The sequence below is a fragment of the Oncorhynchus nerka genome, linkage group LG14 (genome assembly GCF_034236695.1).
Source record: "Oncorhynchus nerka isolate Pitt River linkage group LG14, Oner_Uvic_2.0, whole genome shotgun sequence".
In the NCBI taxonomy this organism is placed as follows: domain Eukaryota; kingdom Metazoa; phylum Chordata; class Actinopteri; order Salmoniformes; family Salmonidae; genus Oncorhynchus; species Oncorhynchus nerka.
In genome coordinates this window covers 99076188-99094438 of record NC_088409.1, presented here as the reverse complement: position 1 = coordinate 99094438, position 18251 = coordinate 99076188, and the positions used below count along the sequence as shown (strand labels likewise).

The 18251-nt window shown below is 49.3% G+C and overlaps 1 protein-coding gene across 1 annotated transcript in view; it reads right to left on the bottom strand.

The window, feature by feature from the left end:
- LOC115125282 (tyrosine-protein kinase receptor UFO) overlaps positions 1-18251 on the bottom strand; it is a 121706-nt gene that overhangs the window by 45342 nt on the left and 58113 nt on the right. The window contains exons 7-9 of the mRNA XM_065000606.1: positions 10138-10277; positions 8988-9132; positions 8147-8170 (exon numbers count right to left, since the gene is read on the bottom strand). Of these exons, the coding sequence (XP_064856678.1) occupies positions 8147-8170; positions 8988-9132; positions 10138-10277 (309 nt within the window). The remainder of the gene's footprint in view (positions 1-8146; positions 8171-8987; positions 9133-10137; positions 10278-18251) is intronic.

The window sequence follows — 18251 nt, the reverse complement described above, 5'->3', positions numbered from 1 at the left end:
AGTAGAGACCAGGGTGTATAGTAGAGACCAGGGTGTATAGTTTACTACAGGGTGTATAGTAGAGACCAGGGTGTATAGTAGAGACCAGGGTGTATAGTAGAGACCAGGGTGTATAGTAGAGACCAGGGTGTATAGTAGAGACCAGGGTGTATAGTAGAGACCAGGGTGTATAGTTTACTATGGGGGTTATAGTAGAGACCAGGGTGTATAGTTTACTATGGGGTTATAGTAGAGACCAGGGTGTATAGTAGAGACCAGGGTGTATAGTTTACTACAGGGTTATAGTAGAGACCAGGGTGTATAGTTTACTATGGGGGTTATAGTAGAGACCAGGGTGTATAGACCAGGGTGTATAGTAGAGACCAGGGTGTATAGTAGAGACAGGGTGTATAGTAGAGACCAGGGTGTATAGTAGATACCAGGGTGTATAGTAGAGACCAGGGTGTATAGTACTAGGGTGTATAGTAGAGACCAGGGTGTATAGTAGAGACCAGGGTGTATAGTAGAGACCAGGGTGTATAGTAGAGACCAGGGTGTATAGCAGAGACCAGGGTGTATAGTAGATACCAGGGTGTATAGTAGAGACCAGGGTGTATAGTAGATACCAGGGTGTATAGTAGAGACCAGGGTGTATTGTTTACTATGGGGGTTATAGTAGAGACCAGGGTGTATAGTAGAGACCAGGGGGTGTATAGTAGAGACCAGGGTGTATAGTAGAGACCAGGGTGTATAGTTTACTAGGGTGTATAGTAGAGACCAGGGTGTATAGTAGAGACCAGGGTGTATAGTAGACTACCAGGGTGTATAGTAGAGACCAGGGTGTATAGTTTAGAGACCAGGGTGTATAGTAGAGACCAGGGTGTATAGTAGAGACCAGGGTGTATAGTAGAGACCAGGGTGTATAGTAGAGACCAGGGTGTATAGTATAGTGTATAGTAGAGACCAGGGTGTATAGTTTACTACAGGGTGTATAGTAGAGACCAGGGTGTATAGTAGAGACCAGGGTGTATAGTAGAGACCAGGGTTATAGTAGAGACCAGGGTTTAGTACAGGGTGTATAGTAGAGACCAGGGTGTATAGTAGAGACCAGGGTGTATAGTAGAGACCAGGGTGTATAGTTTACTACAGGGTGTATAGTAGAGACCAGGGTGTATAGTAGAGACCAGGGTGTATAGTAGAGACCAGGGTGTATAGTAGAGACCAGGGTGTATAGTTTACTACAGGGTGTATAGCAGAGACCAGGGTGTATAGTAGAGACCAGGGTGTATAGTAGAGACCAGGGTGTATAGTATAGACCAGGGTGTATAGTAGAGACCAGGGTGTATAGTAGAGACCAGGGTGTATAGTAGAGACCAGGGTGTATAGTTTACTACAGGGTGTATAGTAGAGACCAGGGTGTATAGTAGAGACCAGGGTGTATAGTAGAGACCAGGGTGTATAGTTTACTATGGGGGTTATAGTAGAGACCAGGGTGTATAGTAGAGACCAGGGTGTATAGTTTACTACAGGGTGTATAGTAGAGACCAGGGTGTATAGTAGAGACCAGGGTGTATAGTAGATACCAGGGTGTATAGTTTACTATGGGGGTTATAGTAGAGACCAGGGTGTATAGTAGAGACCAGGGTGTATAGTTTACTATGGGGGTTATAGTAGAGACCAGGGTGTATAGTAGAGACCAGGGTGTATAGTTTACTATGGGGCTTATAGTAGAGACCAGGGTGTATAGTAGAGACCAGGGTGTATAGTTTACTACGGCAGTTATAGTAGAGACCAGGGTGTATAGTTTACTATGGGGGTTATAGTAGAGACCAGGGTGTATAGTAGAGACCAGGGTGTATAGTTCACTACGGGGGTTATAGTAGAGACCAGGGTGTATAGTAGAGACCAGGGTGTATAGTTTACTATGGGGGTTATAGTAGAGACCAGGGTGTATAGTAGAGACCATGGTGTATAGTTTACTATGGGGGTTATAGTTGATCCCAGGGTGTATAGTAGAGACCAGGGTGTATAGTTTACTACAGGGTGTATAGTAGAGACCAGGGTGTATAGTAGAGACCAGGGTGTATAGTAGAGACCAGGGTGTATAGTAGAGACCAGGGTGTATAGTTTACTACAGGGTGTATAGTTTAGACCAGGGTGTATAGTAGAGACCAGGGTGTATAGTAGAGACCAGGGTGTATAGTAGAGACCAGGGTGTATAGTAGAGACCAAGATGTATAGTTTACTACAGGGTGTATAGTAGAGACCAGGGTGTATAGTAGAGACCAGGGTGTATAGTAGAGACCAGGGTGTATAGTAGAGACCAGGGTGTACAGTAGAGACCAGGGTGTATAGTAGAGACCAGGGCGTATAGTAGAGACCAGGGTGTATAGTAGAGACCAGGGTGTATAGTTTACTATGGGGGTTATAGTAGAGACCAGGGTGTATAGTAGAGACCAGGGTGTATAGTAGAGACCAGGGTGTATAGTTTACTATGGGGGTTATAATAGATACCAGGGTGTATAGTAGAGACCAGGGTGTATAGTTTACTATGGGGGTTATAGTAGAGACCAGGGTGTATAGTAGAGACCAGGGTGTATAGTAGAGACCAGGGCGTACAGTTTACTATGGGGGTTATAGTAGATACCAGGGTGTATAGTAGAGACCAGGGTGTATAGTTTACTATGGGCGTTATAGTAGAGACCAGGGTGTATAGTAGAGACCAGGGTGTATAGTTTACTATGGGGGTTATAGTAGAGACCAGGGTGCATAGTTTACTATGGGAGTTATAGTAGAGACCAGGGTGTATAGTAGATACCAGGGTGTATAGTAGAGACCAGGGTGTATAGTTTACTATGGGGGTTATAGTAGAGACCAGGGTGTATAGTAGAGACCAGGGTGTACAGTTTACTATGGGGGTTATAGTAGATACCAGGGTGTATAGTAGAGACCAGGGTGTATAGTTTACTATGGGGGTTATAGTAGAGACCAGGGTGTATAGTAGAGACCAGGGTGTATAGTAGAGACCAGGGTGTACAGTTTACTATGGGGGTTGTAGTAGATACCAGGGTATATAGTAGAGACCAGGGTGTATAGTTTACTATGGGTGTTATAGTAGAGACCAGGGTGTATAGTAGAGACCAGGGTGTATAGTAGAGACCAGGGTGTATAGTAGAGACCAGGGTGTACAGTTTACTATGGGGGTTATAGTAGATACCAGGGTGTATAGTAGAGACCAGGGTGTATAGTTTACTATGGGCGTTATAGTAGAGACCAGGGTGTATAGTAGATACCAGGGTGTATAGTAGATACCAGGGTGTATAGTAGAGACCAGGGTGTATAGTAGATACCAGGGTGTATAGTTTACTACGGGGGTTATAGTAGAGACCATGGTGTTAAGTAGAGACCAGGGTGTATAGTTTACTATGGGGGTTATAGTAGAGACCAGGGTGTATAGTTTACTATGGGGGTTATAGTAGAGACCAGGGTGTATAGTAGAGACCAGGGTGTATAGTTTACTATGGGGTGTATAGTAGATACCAGGGTGTATAGTAGAGACCAGGGTGTATAGTAGATACCAGGGTGTATAGTAGAGACCAGGGTGTATAGTTTACTACGGGGGTTATAGTAGAGACCAGGGTGTATAGTAGAGACCAGGGTGTATAGTTTACTATGGGGGTTATAGTAGAGACCAGGGTGTATAGTAGAGACCAGGGTGTATAGTAGAGACCAGGGTGTATAGTAGAGACCATGGTGTATAGTAGAGACCAGGGTGTATAGTTTACTATGGGGGTTATAGTAGATACCAGGGTGTATAGTAGAGACCATGGTGTATAGAGAGACCAGGGTGTATATGGGGGTTATAGTAGAGACCAGGGTGTATAGTTTACTATGGGGGTTATAGTAGAGACCAGGGTGTATAGTAGAGACTCCCCTCCTCCCCTCTCCCCCCCTCCTTCCCTCTCCATTCCCCTCCTCCCCACTCCTCCCTTCTCCATCCCCCTCCTCCCCTCCCCTTTCCATCCCCCAACTCCTCCCCCTCTCCATCCCTCCATCCTCCCCTCCCCTCTCCATCCCCTCCTCCCCTCCATCCTCTCCCCCACCTCCATCCCCTCCCCATCCCCCCCCCCCCCTCTCCTACCCTCTCCATCCTCTCCCCCACCTCCTCCCCTCTCCATCCTCCCTCCCCTCCTCCCTCTCCATCCCCCTCCTCCCCTCTACTCCGCCTTCCTTCTCAATTTAGTCTATTCTTCTCCTTTCTCTCTTGCTTCCCTTTTCTTAGAAGGAGAAGGAAAACTACGAGGTTCATGGGAGACCACAGTCTCAGAGAAACAGAAGGAGAAGGAAACTACGAGGTTCATGGGAGACCACAGTCTCAGAGAAACAGAAGGAGAAGGAAACTACGAGGTTCATGGGAGACCACAGTCTCAGAGAAACAGAAGGAGAAGGAAACTACGAGGTTCATGGGAGACCACAGTCTCAGAGAAACAGAAGGAGAAGGAAACTACGAGGTTTGGGAGACCACAGTCTCAGAGAAACAGAAGGAGAAGGAAACTACGAGGTTCATGGGAGACCACAGTCTCAGAGAAACAGAAGGAGAAGGAAACTACGAGGTTCATGGGAGACCACAGTCTCAGAGAAACAGAAGGAGAAGGGAGAATGGGAGAAACTACGAGGTTCATGGGAGACCACAGTCTCAGAGAAACAGAAGGAGAAGGAAACTACGAGGTTCATGGGAGACCACAGTCTCAGAGAAACAGAAGGAGAAGGAAACTACGAGGTTCATGGGAGACCACAGTCTCAGAGAAACAGAAGGAGAAGGACAACTATGTGGTCAGAAAAACTCGATGACACTATTAGTAGACTGCGTGTGTGTGCGTAGTGTGTGTAGTTTGTAGTGTGTAGTGTGTGTAGTTTGTAGTGTGTAGTGTGTGTGTTTAGTGTTTAGTGTGTGTGTAGTGTTTAGTGTGTGTGTAGTGCGTAGTGTGTGTAGTTTGTAGTGTGTAGTGTGTGTAGTTTGTAGTGTGTAGTGTGTGTGTTTAGTGTTTAGTGTGTGTGTAGTGTTTAGTGTGTGTGTAGTGTGTAGTGTGTGTAGTGTGTAGTGTGTGCAGTGTGTGTGCAGTGTGTAGTGTGTGTAGTGTAGTGTGTGCAGTGTGTAGTGTGTAGTGTGTGTAGTTTGTAGTGTGTAGTGAGTGTTTAGTGTGTGTGTAGTGTTTAGTGTGTGTGTAGTGTGTAGTGTGTGTAGTGTGTAGTGTGTGTAGTGTGTGCAGTGTGTAGTATGTAGTGTGTGCAGTGTGTAGTGTGTGCAGTGTGTAGTGTGTAGTGTGTGTAGTGTGTGTAGTGTGTAGTGTGTAGTGTAGTGTGTAGTGTGTGTAGTGTGTGCAGTGTGTGCAGTGTGTAGTGTGTGTAGTGTAGTGTGCAGTGTGTAGTGTGTGCAGTGTGTAGTGTGTAGTGTGCAGTGTGTAGTGTGTAGTGTGTGTGTGTAGTGTGCAGTGTGTAGTGTGTAGTGTGTGCAGTGTGTAGTGTGTAGTGTGTGTAGTGTGTGCAGTGTGTAGTGTAGTGTGTAGTGTGTAGTGTGTGTGTAGTGTGTAGGTGTAGTGTAGTGTGTGCAGTGTGTAGTGTGTAGTGTGTGCAGTGTGTGTGTGTAGTGTGTGCAGTGTGTAGTGTGTGTGTGCAGTGTGCAGTGTGCAGTGTGTAGTGTGTGTAGTGTAGTGTGCAGTGTGTAGTGTGTGTGAGTGTAGTGTAGTGTGTAGTGTGTAGTGTGTAGTGTGTAGTGTGTAGTGTGTGTGTGTAGTGTGTGCAGTGTGTGTGTGTGCAGTGTGTAGTGTGTGTAGTGTGTAGTGTGTGCAGTGTGTAGTGGGTAGTGTGTGTGTGTAGTGTGTAGTGTGTAGTGTGTGTGTGTGTAGTGTGTAGTGTGTGCAGTGTGTAGTGTGTGTGTGTGTGCAGTGTGTGTAGTGTGTAGTGTGTGCAGTGTGTGTGTAGTGTGTGCAGTGTGTAGTGTGTAGTGTGTGCAGTGTGTAGTGTGTGCAGTGTGTGTGTGTGTGCAGTGTGTAGTGTGTGCAGTGTGTAGTGTGTGCAGTGTGTAGTGTGTAGTGTGTGCAGTGTGTAGTGTGTAGTGAGTGTAGTTAGTGTGTGTGTGTGTTGTAGTGTGTGTAGTGTAGTGTGTAGTGTGTGTAGTGTGTAGTGTAGTGTGTGTGTAGTGTGTAGTGTGTGTGTGTGTAGTGTGTGTAGTGTGTGCAGTGTGTGTGTGCAGTGTGTGTGCAGTGTAGTGTGTGTGTGTGTAGTGTGTAGTGTGTGTAGTGTGTAGTGTGTGTGTAGTGTGTAGTGTGTGCAGTGTGTAGTGTAGTGTGTGCAGTGTGTAGTGTGTGTGTGTAGTGTTTAGTGTGTGTGTAGTGTGTGCAGTGTGTAGTGTGTAGTGTGTAGTGTGTGCAGTGTGTAGTGTGTGTAGTGTAGTGTGTGCAGTGTGTAGTGTGTGTAGTGTAGTGTGTGCAGTGTGTAGTGTGTAGTGTGTGCAGTGTGTAGTGTGTGTAGTGTAGTGTGTGCAGGGTGTAGTGTGTAGTGTGTGCAGTGTGTAGTGTGTAGTGTGTGCAGTGTGTAGTGTGTGTAGTGTAGTGTGTGCAGGGTGTAGTGTGTAGTGTGTGCAGTGTGTAGTGTGTGTAGTGTAGTGTGCAGTGTGTGTGTGCAGTGTGTAGTGTAGTGTGTGTGTGTGTAGTGTGTAGTGTGTGTGCAGTGTGTGTAGTGTGTGCAGTGTGTAGTGTGTGCAGTGTGTAGTGTGTGTAGTGTGTAGTGTGTGCAGTGTGTAGTAGTGTGTGTAGTGTGTAGTGTGTGCAGTGTGTAGTGTGTGTGTGCAGTGTGCAGTGTGTAGTGTGTGTAGTGTAGTGTGTGTGTGTGTGTGTAGTGTGTAGTGTGTGCAGTGTGTAGTGTGTGTGTAGTGTGTAGTGTGTAGTGTGTGCAGTGTGTGCAGTGTGTAGTGTGTAGTGTGTGCAGTGTGTAGGGTGTGTGTAGTGTAGTGTGTGCAGTGTAGTGTGTAGTGTAGTGTGTGCAGTGTGTAGTGTGTAGTGTGTGTGTAGTAGTGTGTAGTGTGTAGTGTGTGCAGTGTGTAGTGTAGTGTGTGCAGTGTGTAGTGTGTAGTGTGTGCAGTGTGTAGTGTGTGTAGTGTGTAGTGTGTGCAGTGTGTAGTGTGTAGTGTGTGCAGTGTGTAGTGTGTGTAGTGTGTAGTGTGTGTAGTGTAGTGTGTGCAGTGTGTAGTGTGTGTAGTGTGTGCAGTGTGTGTGTAGTGTGTAGGGTGTAGTGTGTAGTGTGTAGTGTGTGCAGTGTGTGTAGTGTGCAGTGTGTAGTGCAGTGTGTAGTGTGTGTGTGTAGTGTGTGCAGTGTGTAGTGTGTAGTGTGTGCAGTGTGTAGTGTGTGCAGGGTGTAGTGTGTGCAGTGTGTGTAGTGTGTGTAGTGTGTAGTGTGTGCAGTGTGTAGTGTGTGTAGTGTAGTGCAGTGTGTAGTGTGTAGTGTGTGCAGGTGTGTAGTGTGTGTAGTGTGTGCAGTGTGTAGTGTGTGTAGTGTGTGTGCAGTGTGTAGTGTGTAGTGTGTAGTGTGTGTGTGCAGTGTGTAGTAGTGTAGTGTAGTGTGTGCAGTGTGTAGTGTGTAGTGTGCAGTGTGTAGTGCAGTGTGTAGTGTGTAGTGTGTGCAGTGTGTAGTGTGTAGTGTGTGCAGTGTGTAGTGTGTGTAGTGTAGTGTGTGCAGTGTGTAGTGTGTAGTGTGTGCAGTGTGTAGTGTGTGTAGTGTAGTGTGTGCAGTGTGTAGTGTGTGCAGTGTGTAGTGTGTGTAGTGTAGTGTGTGCAGTGTGTAGTGTGTAGTGTGTGCAGTGTGTAGTGTGTGTAGTGTAGTGTGTGCAGTGTGTAGTGTGTGTAGTGTAGTGTGTGTAGTGTGTGTGTGCAGTGTGTAGTGTGTAGTGTGTGCAGTGTGTAGTGTGTGTAGTGTAGTGTGTGCAGTGTGTAGTGTGTGCAGTGTGTAGTGTGTGTAGTGTAGTGTGTGCAGTGTGCAGTGTGTAGTGTGTAGTGTGTGGTGTGTGCAGTGTGTAGTGTGTGTAGTGTAGTGTGTGCAGTGTGCAGTGTGTAGTGTGTGTAGTGTGTGCAGTGTGCAGTGTGTAGTGTAGTGTGTGTAGTGTGTTTCGTACCTCTGGATTGAAGCTCTCCCATTTCTGTAAATAAACAGAACAGATATCACCCATAACGAAGGTAAATAAACAGTTAAACAACTAACCAACTAACTAACCAACTAACTAACTAACTTATTGAACTTTCTTACAACTACTAGTTTATTCCCCTCTCTCTCTCTCCTCTGCCCCCCCTCTCTCTCCTCTGCCCCCCCTCTCTCTCTCCTCTGCCCCCCCTCTCTCTCTCCTCTGCCCCCTCTCTCTCTCCTCTGTCCCCCCCTCACTTCCCCCTCTCTCTCCTCTGTCCCCCCTCACCCCCCCTCTCTCTCTCCCCCTCCCCCCTCTCTCTCTCTCTCTCTCCTCTGCCCCCCCTCACTCCCCCCCCCCTCTCTCTCTCTCCTCTGTCCACCCTCACTCCCCCTCCCCTCTCTCTCTCTCTCTCTCTCTCTCCTCTGTCCCCCTCACTCTCCTCCCCCTCTCTCTCTCTCTCTCCTCTGCCCCCCCCTCACTCCCCCCCCCCCCTCTCTCTCTCTCTCCTCTGTCCACCCTCACTCCCCCTCCCCCCTCTCTCTCTCTCTCTCTCCTCTGTCCCCCCTCACCCCCCCCCCTCTCTCTCCTCTGTCCCCCCCACTCCCTCCCTCTCTCTCTCCTCTGTCCCCCCACTCTCCCCCTCTCTCTCTCTCTCCTCTGTCCCCCCACTCACACCCCCTCTCTCTCTCCTCTGTCCCCCTCACTTCCCCCTCTCTCTCTCCTCTGCCCCCCACTCTCCCTCCCCCTCTCTCTCCTCTGTCCCCCCCACCCCCACCCCCTCTCTCTCCTCTGCTCCCCCTTTCTCTCCATCTCTGTCCAGTGTGTCACTCACCAGGGGGGATAAGGGTGAGGGTGTGTAGGGGGGTCCATGGCCCCTGTCCCGCCTTGGTGTAGGCACACACCCTGAAGGACACATTAGACAGAGGGACGGACAGGTTGACGGACAGCTCTGTGTAGAGGCCCGTGTCCACTACAGCCTGCGACAAAGACAGAAAGACATGTTACATAACAACCTGAGAGACAGACAGACAGACAGACAGACAGACAGAGAGACAGACAGAGAGACAGAGACAGAGAGACAGACAGACAGAGAGACAGAGAGACATGTTACATAACAGCCTGAGACACAGAGAGACAGACAGACAGAGAGACAGAGAGACAGACAGACAGAGAGACAGACAGACAGACAGACAGACAGACAGACAGACAGACAGACAGACAGACAGACAGACAGACAGACAGAGAGACAGACAGACAGACAGACAGACAGACAGACAGACAGACAGACAGACAGACAGACAGACAGACAGACAGACAGACAGAGAGACAAAGAAACAGACAGACAGACAGACAGACAGACAGACAGACAGACAGACAGACAGACAGACAGACAGACAGACAGACAGAGAGACAGAGAGACAGACAGACAGAAAGACAGAGAGACAGAGAAACAGACAAACAGAGAGACAAACAGACAGAGAGACAGACAGACAGACAGACAGACAGAGAGACAGAGAAACAGACAGAGAGACAGAGAAACAGACAGACAGAGAGACAGAGAAACAGACAGAGAAACAGACAGGGAGACAGAGAAACAGACAGAGAGACAGAGAAACAGACAGACAGACAGACAGACAGACAGACAGACAGAGAGAGAGACAAAGAGACAGAGAAACAGAGAGAAAGACAGAGAGACAGACAGACAGACAGACAGACAGACAGACAGACAGACAGACAGACAGACAGACAGAGAAACAGACAGACAGAGAGACAGACAGACAGACAGACAGAGAGACAGACAGACAGACAGAGAGACAGACAGACAGAGAGACAGAGAGACAGAGAAACAGACAGACAGAGAGACAGAGACAGACAGACAGAGAGACAGACAGACAGAGAGACAGAGAGACAGAGACAGCCTGATGGTAGTTAGTGACCATACTGTGTGTGTGCCTGCATGCGTGTGTGTTAAACACACTGACCTGTTCCATATTGGGGCTGCTGTACTCCAGCAGGTATCCCTGTAGGTCTCCGTTCATCCTTCCATCTGGTTCCTCCCAGCTGACCATCACTTCTGTCCCATTTAACACCCCACTGACGTTCCCCGGAGGTCCGTCGGGCACTGGGGGAAACAACACAGGTCAGACAAACCGCCACACTGTATAAATGTACAGGGCACGAAACAAAATATTCAGACCCCTTCCCTCTTTCCACATTTTATTTTACGTTACAGCCTTATTCTAAAAATGGATTAAATACAATTTTCCTCATCAATCTACACACAATACCCCATAATGACATCACAATACACCATAATGACATCACAATACCCCATAATGACATCACAATACCCCATAATGACATCACAATACCCCATAATGACATCAAAATACCCCATAATGACAAAGCTATTTATTTAAATTGTTTATGTATTTGTAAATTGGAGATTTTTATTCCCCTCACCAACTTTAAACATCAACTATCTGAGCAGCTAAACGATCGCTGCAGCTGTACAACAGCCCACCCTGTTACAGCCCACCCTGTTACGGTCATAGCCCACCCTGTTACGGTCATAGCCCACCCTGTTACGGTCATAGCCCACCCTGTTACGGTCATAGCCCACCCTGTTACGGTCATCGCCCTCCCTGTTACGGTCATAGCCTACCCTGTTACGGTCATAGCCCACCCTGACCACCCTGTTACGGTCATAGCCCACCCTGTTACAGTCATAGCCCACCCTGTTACAGTCATAGCCCACCCTGTTACGGTCATAGCCCACCCTGTTACGGTCATAGCCCACCCTGACCACCCTGTTACGGTCATCACCCACCCTGTTACGGTCATAGCCCACCCTGTTACGGTCATAGCCCACCCTGTTACGGTCATAGCCCACCCTGTTACGGTCATCGCCCACCCTGTTAGTCATAGCCCACCCTGACCACCCTGTTACGGTCATCGCCCACCCCGTTACGGTCATAGCCCACCCTGTTACGGTCATAGCCCACCCTGTTACGGTCATAGCCCACCCTGTTACGGTCATAGCCCACCCTGTTACGGTCATAGCGCACCCTGTTACGGTCATAGCCCACCCTGTTACGGTCATAGCCCACCCTGTTACGGTCATAGCCCACCCTGTTACGGTCATCGCCCACCCTGTTACAGTCATAGCCCACCCTGTTACGGTCATAGCCCACCCTGTTACAGTCATAGCCCACCCTGTTACGGTCATCGCCCACCCTGACCACCCTGTTACGGTCATCGCCCACCCTGACCACCCTGTTACGGTCATAGCCCACCCTGTTACGGTCATCGCCCACCCTGACCACCCTGTTACGGTCATAGCCCACCCTGTTACGGTCATTGCCCACCCTGACCACCCTGTTACGGTCATCGCCCACCCTGTTACGGTCATCGCCCACCCTGACCACCCTGTTACGGTCATAGCCCACCCTGTTAGTCATAGCCCACCCTGACCACCCTGTTACGGTCATAGCCCACCCTGTTACGGTCATAGCCCACCCTGTTACGGTCATCGCCCACCCTGACCACCCTGTTACAGTCATAGCCCACCCTGACCACCCTGTTACGGTCATAGCCCACCCTGTTACGGTCATAGCCCACCCTGTTACGGTCATCGCCCACCCTGTTACGGTCATAGCCCACCCTGTTACGTCATAGCCCACCCTGTTACGGTCATAGCCCACCCTGTTACGGTCATAGCCCACCCTGTTAGTCATCGCCCACCCTGACCACCCTGTTACGGTCATTGCCCACCCTGTTAGTCATCGCCCACCCTGACCACCCTGTTACGGTCATCGCCCACCCTGACCACCCTGTTACGGTCATCGCCCACCCCGTTACGGTCATAGCCCACCCTGACCACCCTGTTACGGTCATAGCCCACCCTGTTAGTCATAGCCCACCCTGACCACCCTGTTACGGTCATAGCCCACCCTGTTACGGTCATAGCCCACCCTGTTACGGTCATAGCCCACCCTGTTACGGTCATCGCCCACCCTGTTACGGTCATTGCCCACCCTGACCACGCTGTTACGGTCATCGCCCACCCTATTACGGTCATCGCCCACCCTGTTACAGTCATAGCCCACCCTGTTACGGTCATAGCGCACCCTGACCACCCTGTTACGGTCATAGCCCACCCTGTTAGTCATAGCCCACCCTGACCACCCTGTTACGGTCATAGCCCACCCTGTTACGGTCATAGCCCACCCTGTTATGGTCATAGCCCACCCTGTTACGGTCATAGCCCACCCTGTTACGGTCATAGCCCACCCTGTTAGTCATAGCCCACCCTGTTAGTCATAGCCCACCCTGACCACCCTGTTACGGTCATAGCCCACCCTGTTACGGTCATCGCCCACCCTGACCACCCTGTTACGGTCATCGCCCACCCTGTTACGGTCATAGCCCACCCTGTTATGGTCATAGCCCACCCTGTTACGGTCATAGCCCACCCTGTTACGGTCATAGCCCACCCTGTTAGTCATAGCCCACCCTGTTACAGTCATACGGTCATAGCCCACCCTGTTACGGTCATAGCCCACCCTGTTACGGTCATCGCCCACCCTGTTATGGTCATAGCCCACCCTGTTACGGTCATAGCCCACCCTGTTACGGTCATAGCCCACCCTGTTATGGTCATAGCCCACCCTGTTACGGTCATAGCCCACCCTGTTACGGTCATAGCCTACCCTGTTACGGTCATAGCCCACCCTGTTACGGTCATAGCATGTTCATGATTTATTAATAGAACTGAACACTGAATAACAAAAACAACAAAGAGAACGAACGAAACCCGAAACAGTTCTGTCTGGTGCAGAAACACACAAAAACAGAAAACAACTACCCACAAATCACAGGTGGGAAAAGGGCTGCCTAAGTATGGTTCTCAATCAGAGACAACGATAGACAGCTGCCTCTGATTGAGAACCACACCCGGACAAACAACACAGAAATAGAAAACATAGAAACACAGAACATAGAATGCTCACTCCAACTCACGCCCTGACCAAACCAAAATAGAGACATAAAAGGACCTCTAAGGTTCAGGGCATGACAGTGTTGAAATTTTATAAATAAATACTTTATTTACGTAAGTATTCAGACCCTTTGCTATGAGACTTGAAATAGTACAACATCAAACACCAAATAATGCAGAGCAGAAACAGGCCGATACCCGCTTCTGTTAACGCAGAAGTGGCTTGGGGACATGTCTCAGAATGGACTTTAACCCGATCCAACATCTCTGGAGAGACCTGAAAATATCTGTGCAGCGACGCTCCCCATCCAACCTGACAGAGCTTGAGAGGATCTGCAGAGAAGAATGGGAGAAACTCCCCAAATACAGGTGTGTCAAGCTTGTAGTGTCAAACCCAAAAGAAGATTTGAGGCTGTAATCGCTGCCAAAGGTGCTTCAACAAAGTACTGAGTAAAGGGTCTGAATATGTATGTAAATGTGATATTTCAGGCTAACATCAACAGCTAACAGCTATTAGCTATCAGATGGTGGGAATACAGGAGCCACATCTGTGCTAAGGGTTACAGGCCAAGATCTAGGGGCCAGGGGTTAGGATGTAGTGGGCTGGCCGTCCCTGGGTTGTTTTGACAGCTTGCAGCCTGTAGATGAGTGGCCGGCTGGGAAGAAAAGATTTGGGGAAAATGGGCTGCGGAGGAAAGGAGGGAGAGGAGGGAGAGGAGGGAAGGGAGGGAGAGGAGGGTGAGGAGGGAAAGGAGGGAGAGGAGGGTGAGGAGGGAAGGGAGGGAGAGGAGGGTGAGGAGGGAGAGGAGGGTGAGGAGGGAAGGGAGGGAGAGGAGGGTGAGGAGGGAGAGCAGGGGAGGAGGGAGAGGAGGGAGAGCAGGGAGGAGGGTGAGGAGCGTGAGGAGGGAGAGGAGGGAGAAGAGGGAGGGGAGGGTGAAGAGGGAAAGGAGGGAGAGGAGGGTGAGGAGGGAAAGGAGGGAGAGGAGGGTGAAGAGGGAGTCAGATAATGTAAATAATGTGTCTTTATTAAGGCTTAAAGGATGTTTAAGGACTCAAGGACCAAACCAGACAACACTGCAAAGAGCAGCCAGAAAGAGTGATTCAGAATGCTGTTCAGAAGACTCTGTCTACTGGGTCTCTACTGGGTCTCTACTGGGTCTACTGGGTCTCTACTGGGTCTCTATTGTCTCTACTGGGTCTACTGGGTCTCTACTTTCTCTACTAGGTCTCTATTGTCTCTACTGGGTCTCTATTGTCTCTACTGGGTCTACTGGGTCTCTACTGTCTCTACTGGCTCTCTACTGGGTCTACTGGGTCTACTGGGTCTCTACTGGGTCTCTATTGTCTCTACTGGGTCTCTACTGGGTCTCTATTGTCTCTACTGGGTCTACTGGGTCTCTACTGGGTCTCTACTGGAGCTGTACTGGGTCTCTACTGGAGCTGTACTGGGTCTCTACTGGGTCTCTACTGTCTCTACTGGGTCTCTACTGTTTCTCTACTGGGTCTCTACTGTCTCTACTGGGTCTCTACTGGAGCTCTGCTGTCTCTACTGGGTCTCTACTGTATCTCTACTGGGTCTCTACTGGAGCTCTACTGTCTCTACTGGGTCTCTACTGGGTCTCTACTGTCTCTACTGTTTCTCTACTGGGTCTCTACTGTCTCTACTGGGGCTCTACTCGAGCTCTACTGTCTCTACTGGGTCTCTACTGGAGCTCTACTGTCTCTACTGGGTCTCTACTGTTTCTCTACTGGGTCTATACTGGGTCTCTACTGTTTCTCTACTGGGTATCTACTGGAGCTCTACTGTCTCTACTGGGTCTCTACTGTCTCTACTGGGTCTCTACTGGAGCTCTACTGTCTCTACCGGGTCTCTACTGTCTCTAATAGGTCTCTACTGGAGCTCTACTGGAGCTCTACTGGAGCTCTACCGTCTCTACTGGGTCTCTACTGGGTCTCTATTGTCTCTACTGGGTCTCTACTGTTTCTCTACTGGGTCTCTACTGGGTCTCACCTGGGTCTCTACTGCTTCTCTACTGGGTCTCTACTGGGTCTCTACTGTTTCTCTACTGGGTCTCTACTGGGTCTTTACTGAGTCTTTACTGAGTCTCTACTGTTTCTCTCCTGGGTCTCTATTGTTTCTACTGGGTCTCTACTAGGTCTCTACTGTGTCTCTACTGTGTCTCTATTGTCTCTACTGAGTCCCCACTGGGTCTCTACTGTCTCTACTGGGTCTCTACTGGGTCTCTACTGTCTCTAATACGTCTCTACTGTTTCTACTACTACTTGCTTCTGGGTTTCAACTGTCTCTCTACTGGGTCTCACCTGGGTCTCTACTGCTTCTCTACTGGGTCTCTACTGGGTCTCTACTGTTTCTCTACTGGGTCTCTACTGGGTCTTTACTGAGTCTTTAGTGAGTCTCTACTGTTTCTCTCCTGGGTCTCTATTGTTTCTACTGGGTCTCTACTAGGGTCTCTACTAGGTCTCTACTGTGTCTCTACTGTGTCTCTACTGTGTCTCTATTGTCTCTACTGAGTCCCCACTGGGTCTCTACTGGAGCTCTACTGGGGCTCTACTGGAGCTCTACTGTCTCTGCTGGGTCTCTACTGGGTCTCTACTGTGTCTACTGGGTCTCTACTGGGTCTCTACTGGGTCTCTACTGGGTCTCTACTGGAGCTGTACTGGGTCTCTACTGGAGCTGTACTGGGTCTCTACTGGGTCTCTACTGTCTCTACTGGGTCTCTACTGGGTCTCTACTGGGTCTCTACTGTCTCTACTGTTTCTCTACTGGGTCTCTACTGTCTCTACTGGGGCTCTACTCGAGCTCTACTGTCTCTACTGGGTCTCTACTGGAGCTCTACTGTCTCTACTGGGTATCTACTGTTTCTCTACTGGGTCTATACTGGGTCTCTACTGTTTCTCTACTGGGTATCTACTGGAGCTCTACTGTCTCTACTGGGTCTCTACTGTCTCTACTGGGTCTCTACTGGAGCTCTACTGTCTCTACCGGGTCTCTACTGTCTCTAATAGGTCTCTACTGGAGCTCTACTGGAGCTCTACTGGAGCTCTACCGTCTCTACTGGGTCTCTACTGGGTCTCTATTGTCTCTACTGGGTCTCTACTGTTTCTCTACTGGGTCTCTACTGGGTCTCACCTGGGTCTCTACTGCTTCTCTACTGGGTCTCTACTGGGTCTCTACTGGGTCTTTACTGAGTCTTTACTGAGTCTCTACTGTTTCTCTCCTGGGTCTCTATTGTTTCTACTGGGTCTCTACTAGGTCTCTACTGTGTCTCTACTGTGTCTCTACTGTGTCTCTATTGTCTCTACTGAGTCCCCACTGGGTCTCTACTGTCTCTACTGGGTCTCTACTGGGTCTCTACTGTCTCTAATACGTCTCTACTGTTTCTACTACTACTGGCTTCTGGGTTTCAACTGTCTCTCTACTGGGTCTCACCTGGGTCTCTACTGCTTCTCTACTGGGTCTCTACTGGGTCTCTACTGTTTCTCTACTGGGTCTCTACTGGGTCTTTACTGAGTCTTTAGTGAGTCTCTACTGTTTCTCTCCTGGGTCTCTATTGTTTCTACTGGGTCTCTACTAGGTCTCTACTGTGTCTCTACTGTGTCTCTACTGTGTCTCTATTGTCTCTACTGAGTCCCCACTGGGTCTCTACTGTCTCTACTGGGTCTCTACTGGGTCTCTACTGTCTCTAATACGTCTCTACTGTTTCTACTACTACTGGCTTCTGGGTCTCTACTGTCTCTCTACTGGGTCTCTACTGGGTCTCTACTGGGTCTCTACTGGGTCTCTACTGGGTCTCTATTGGAGCTCTACTGTCTCTACTGGGTCTCTACTGGAGCTCTACTGTCTCTACTGGGTCTCTACTGTTTCTCTACTGGGTCTCTACTGGGTCTCTACTGTTTCTCTACTGGGTCTCTACTGGAGCTCTACTGTCTCTACTGGGTCTCTACTGGGTCTCTACTGGAGCTCTACTGTCTCTACCGGGTCTCTACTGTCTCTAATAGGTCTCTACTGGAGCTCTACTGTCTCTACTGGGTCTCTACTGTCTCTACTGTGTCTCTACTGGGTCTCTACTGTGTCTCAGCACTGATGGAGGAACAAAGAGACACTGTTCTCTCTCCCTCTCTCTTTCATGTCCCCTCTCTCTCTCCCTCAATCCTTTTCTTTCTCTCTCCCTCTCTCTTTCATGTCCCCTCTCTCTCTCTCTCTCTCTTTCTTGTCCCCTCTCTCTCTCTCTCTCTCTCTCTCTCTCTCTCTCTCTCTCAACCCTTTTCCTTCTCTCCTTCTCACCACTTTGTACCAGAGAGAAGCCTCCCCAATAACATGCTGAAAATAGCACTAGGAATATGTGTGTGTGTGTGTGTGTGTGTGTGTGTGTGTGTGTGTGTGTGTGTGTGTGTGTGTGTGTGTGTGTGTGTGTGTGTGTGTGTGTGTGTGTGTGTGTGTGTGTGTGTGTGTGTGGAGACCACGGTGCTCATTTCCTTTGTTGCAGTTCGAGAATTTAAAGCGTTCTTTGTCTTTGCTTCTTGCGCTCTCTAGCACACACACACACACACCCACACACACACACACACACACACACACACACACACACACACACACACACACACACACACACACACACACACACACACACACACAGGCTGTGGGCGGAGGGAGGGAGCAGCATAGATGATGTTATCAGGAAGTGTTTGAGGCTGATTGTTTCCACATGTGGCCCAGCTCTCTCTCTCTCTCTGCTCTCTCTCTCTCTGCTCTCTCTCTCTGCTCTCTCTCTCTCTGCTCTCTCTCTCTCTCTCTCTCTCTCTGCTCTCTCTCTCTCTCTCTCTCTTGTTCTCTCTCTCTCTCTCTGCTCTCTCTCTCTTTCTCTGCTCTCTCTCTGCTCTCTCTCTCTCTGCTCTCTCTCTGTCTGTTCTCTCTCTGTCTGTTCTCTCTTCTCTCTCTCTCTGCTCTCTCTGTCTCTGCTCTCTCTCTCTGCCCTCTCTCTCTCTCTCTCTGCTCTCTTCTCTCTCTCTGCTCTCTCTGTCTCTGCTCTCTCTCTCTCTGCTCTCTTTCTGTCTGTTCTCTCTCTGTCTGTTCTC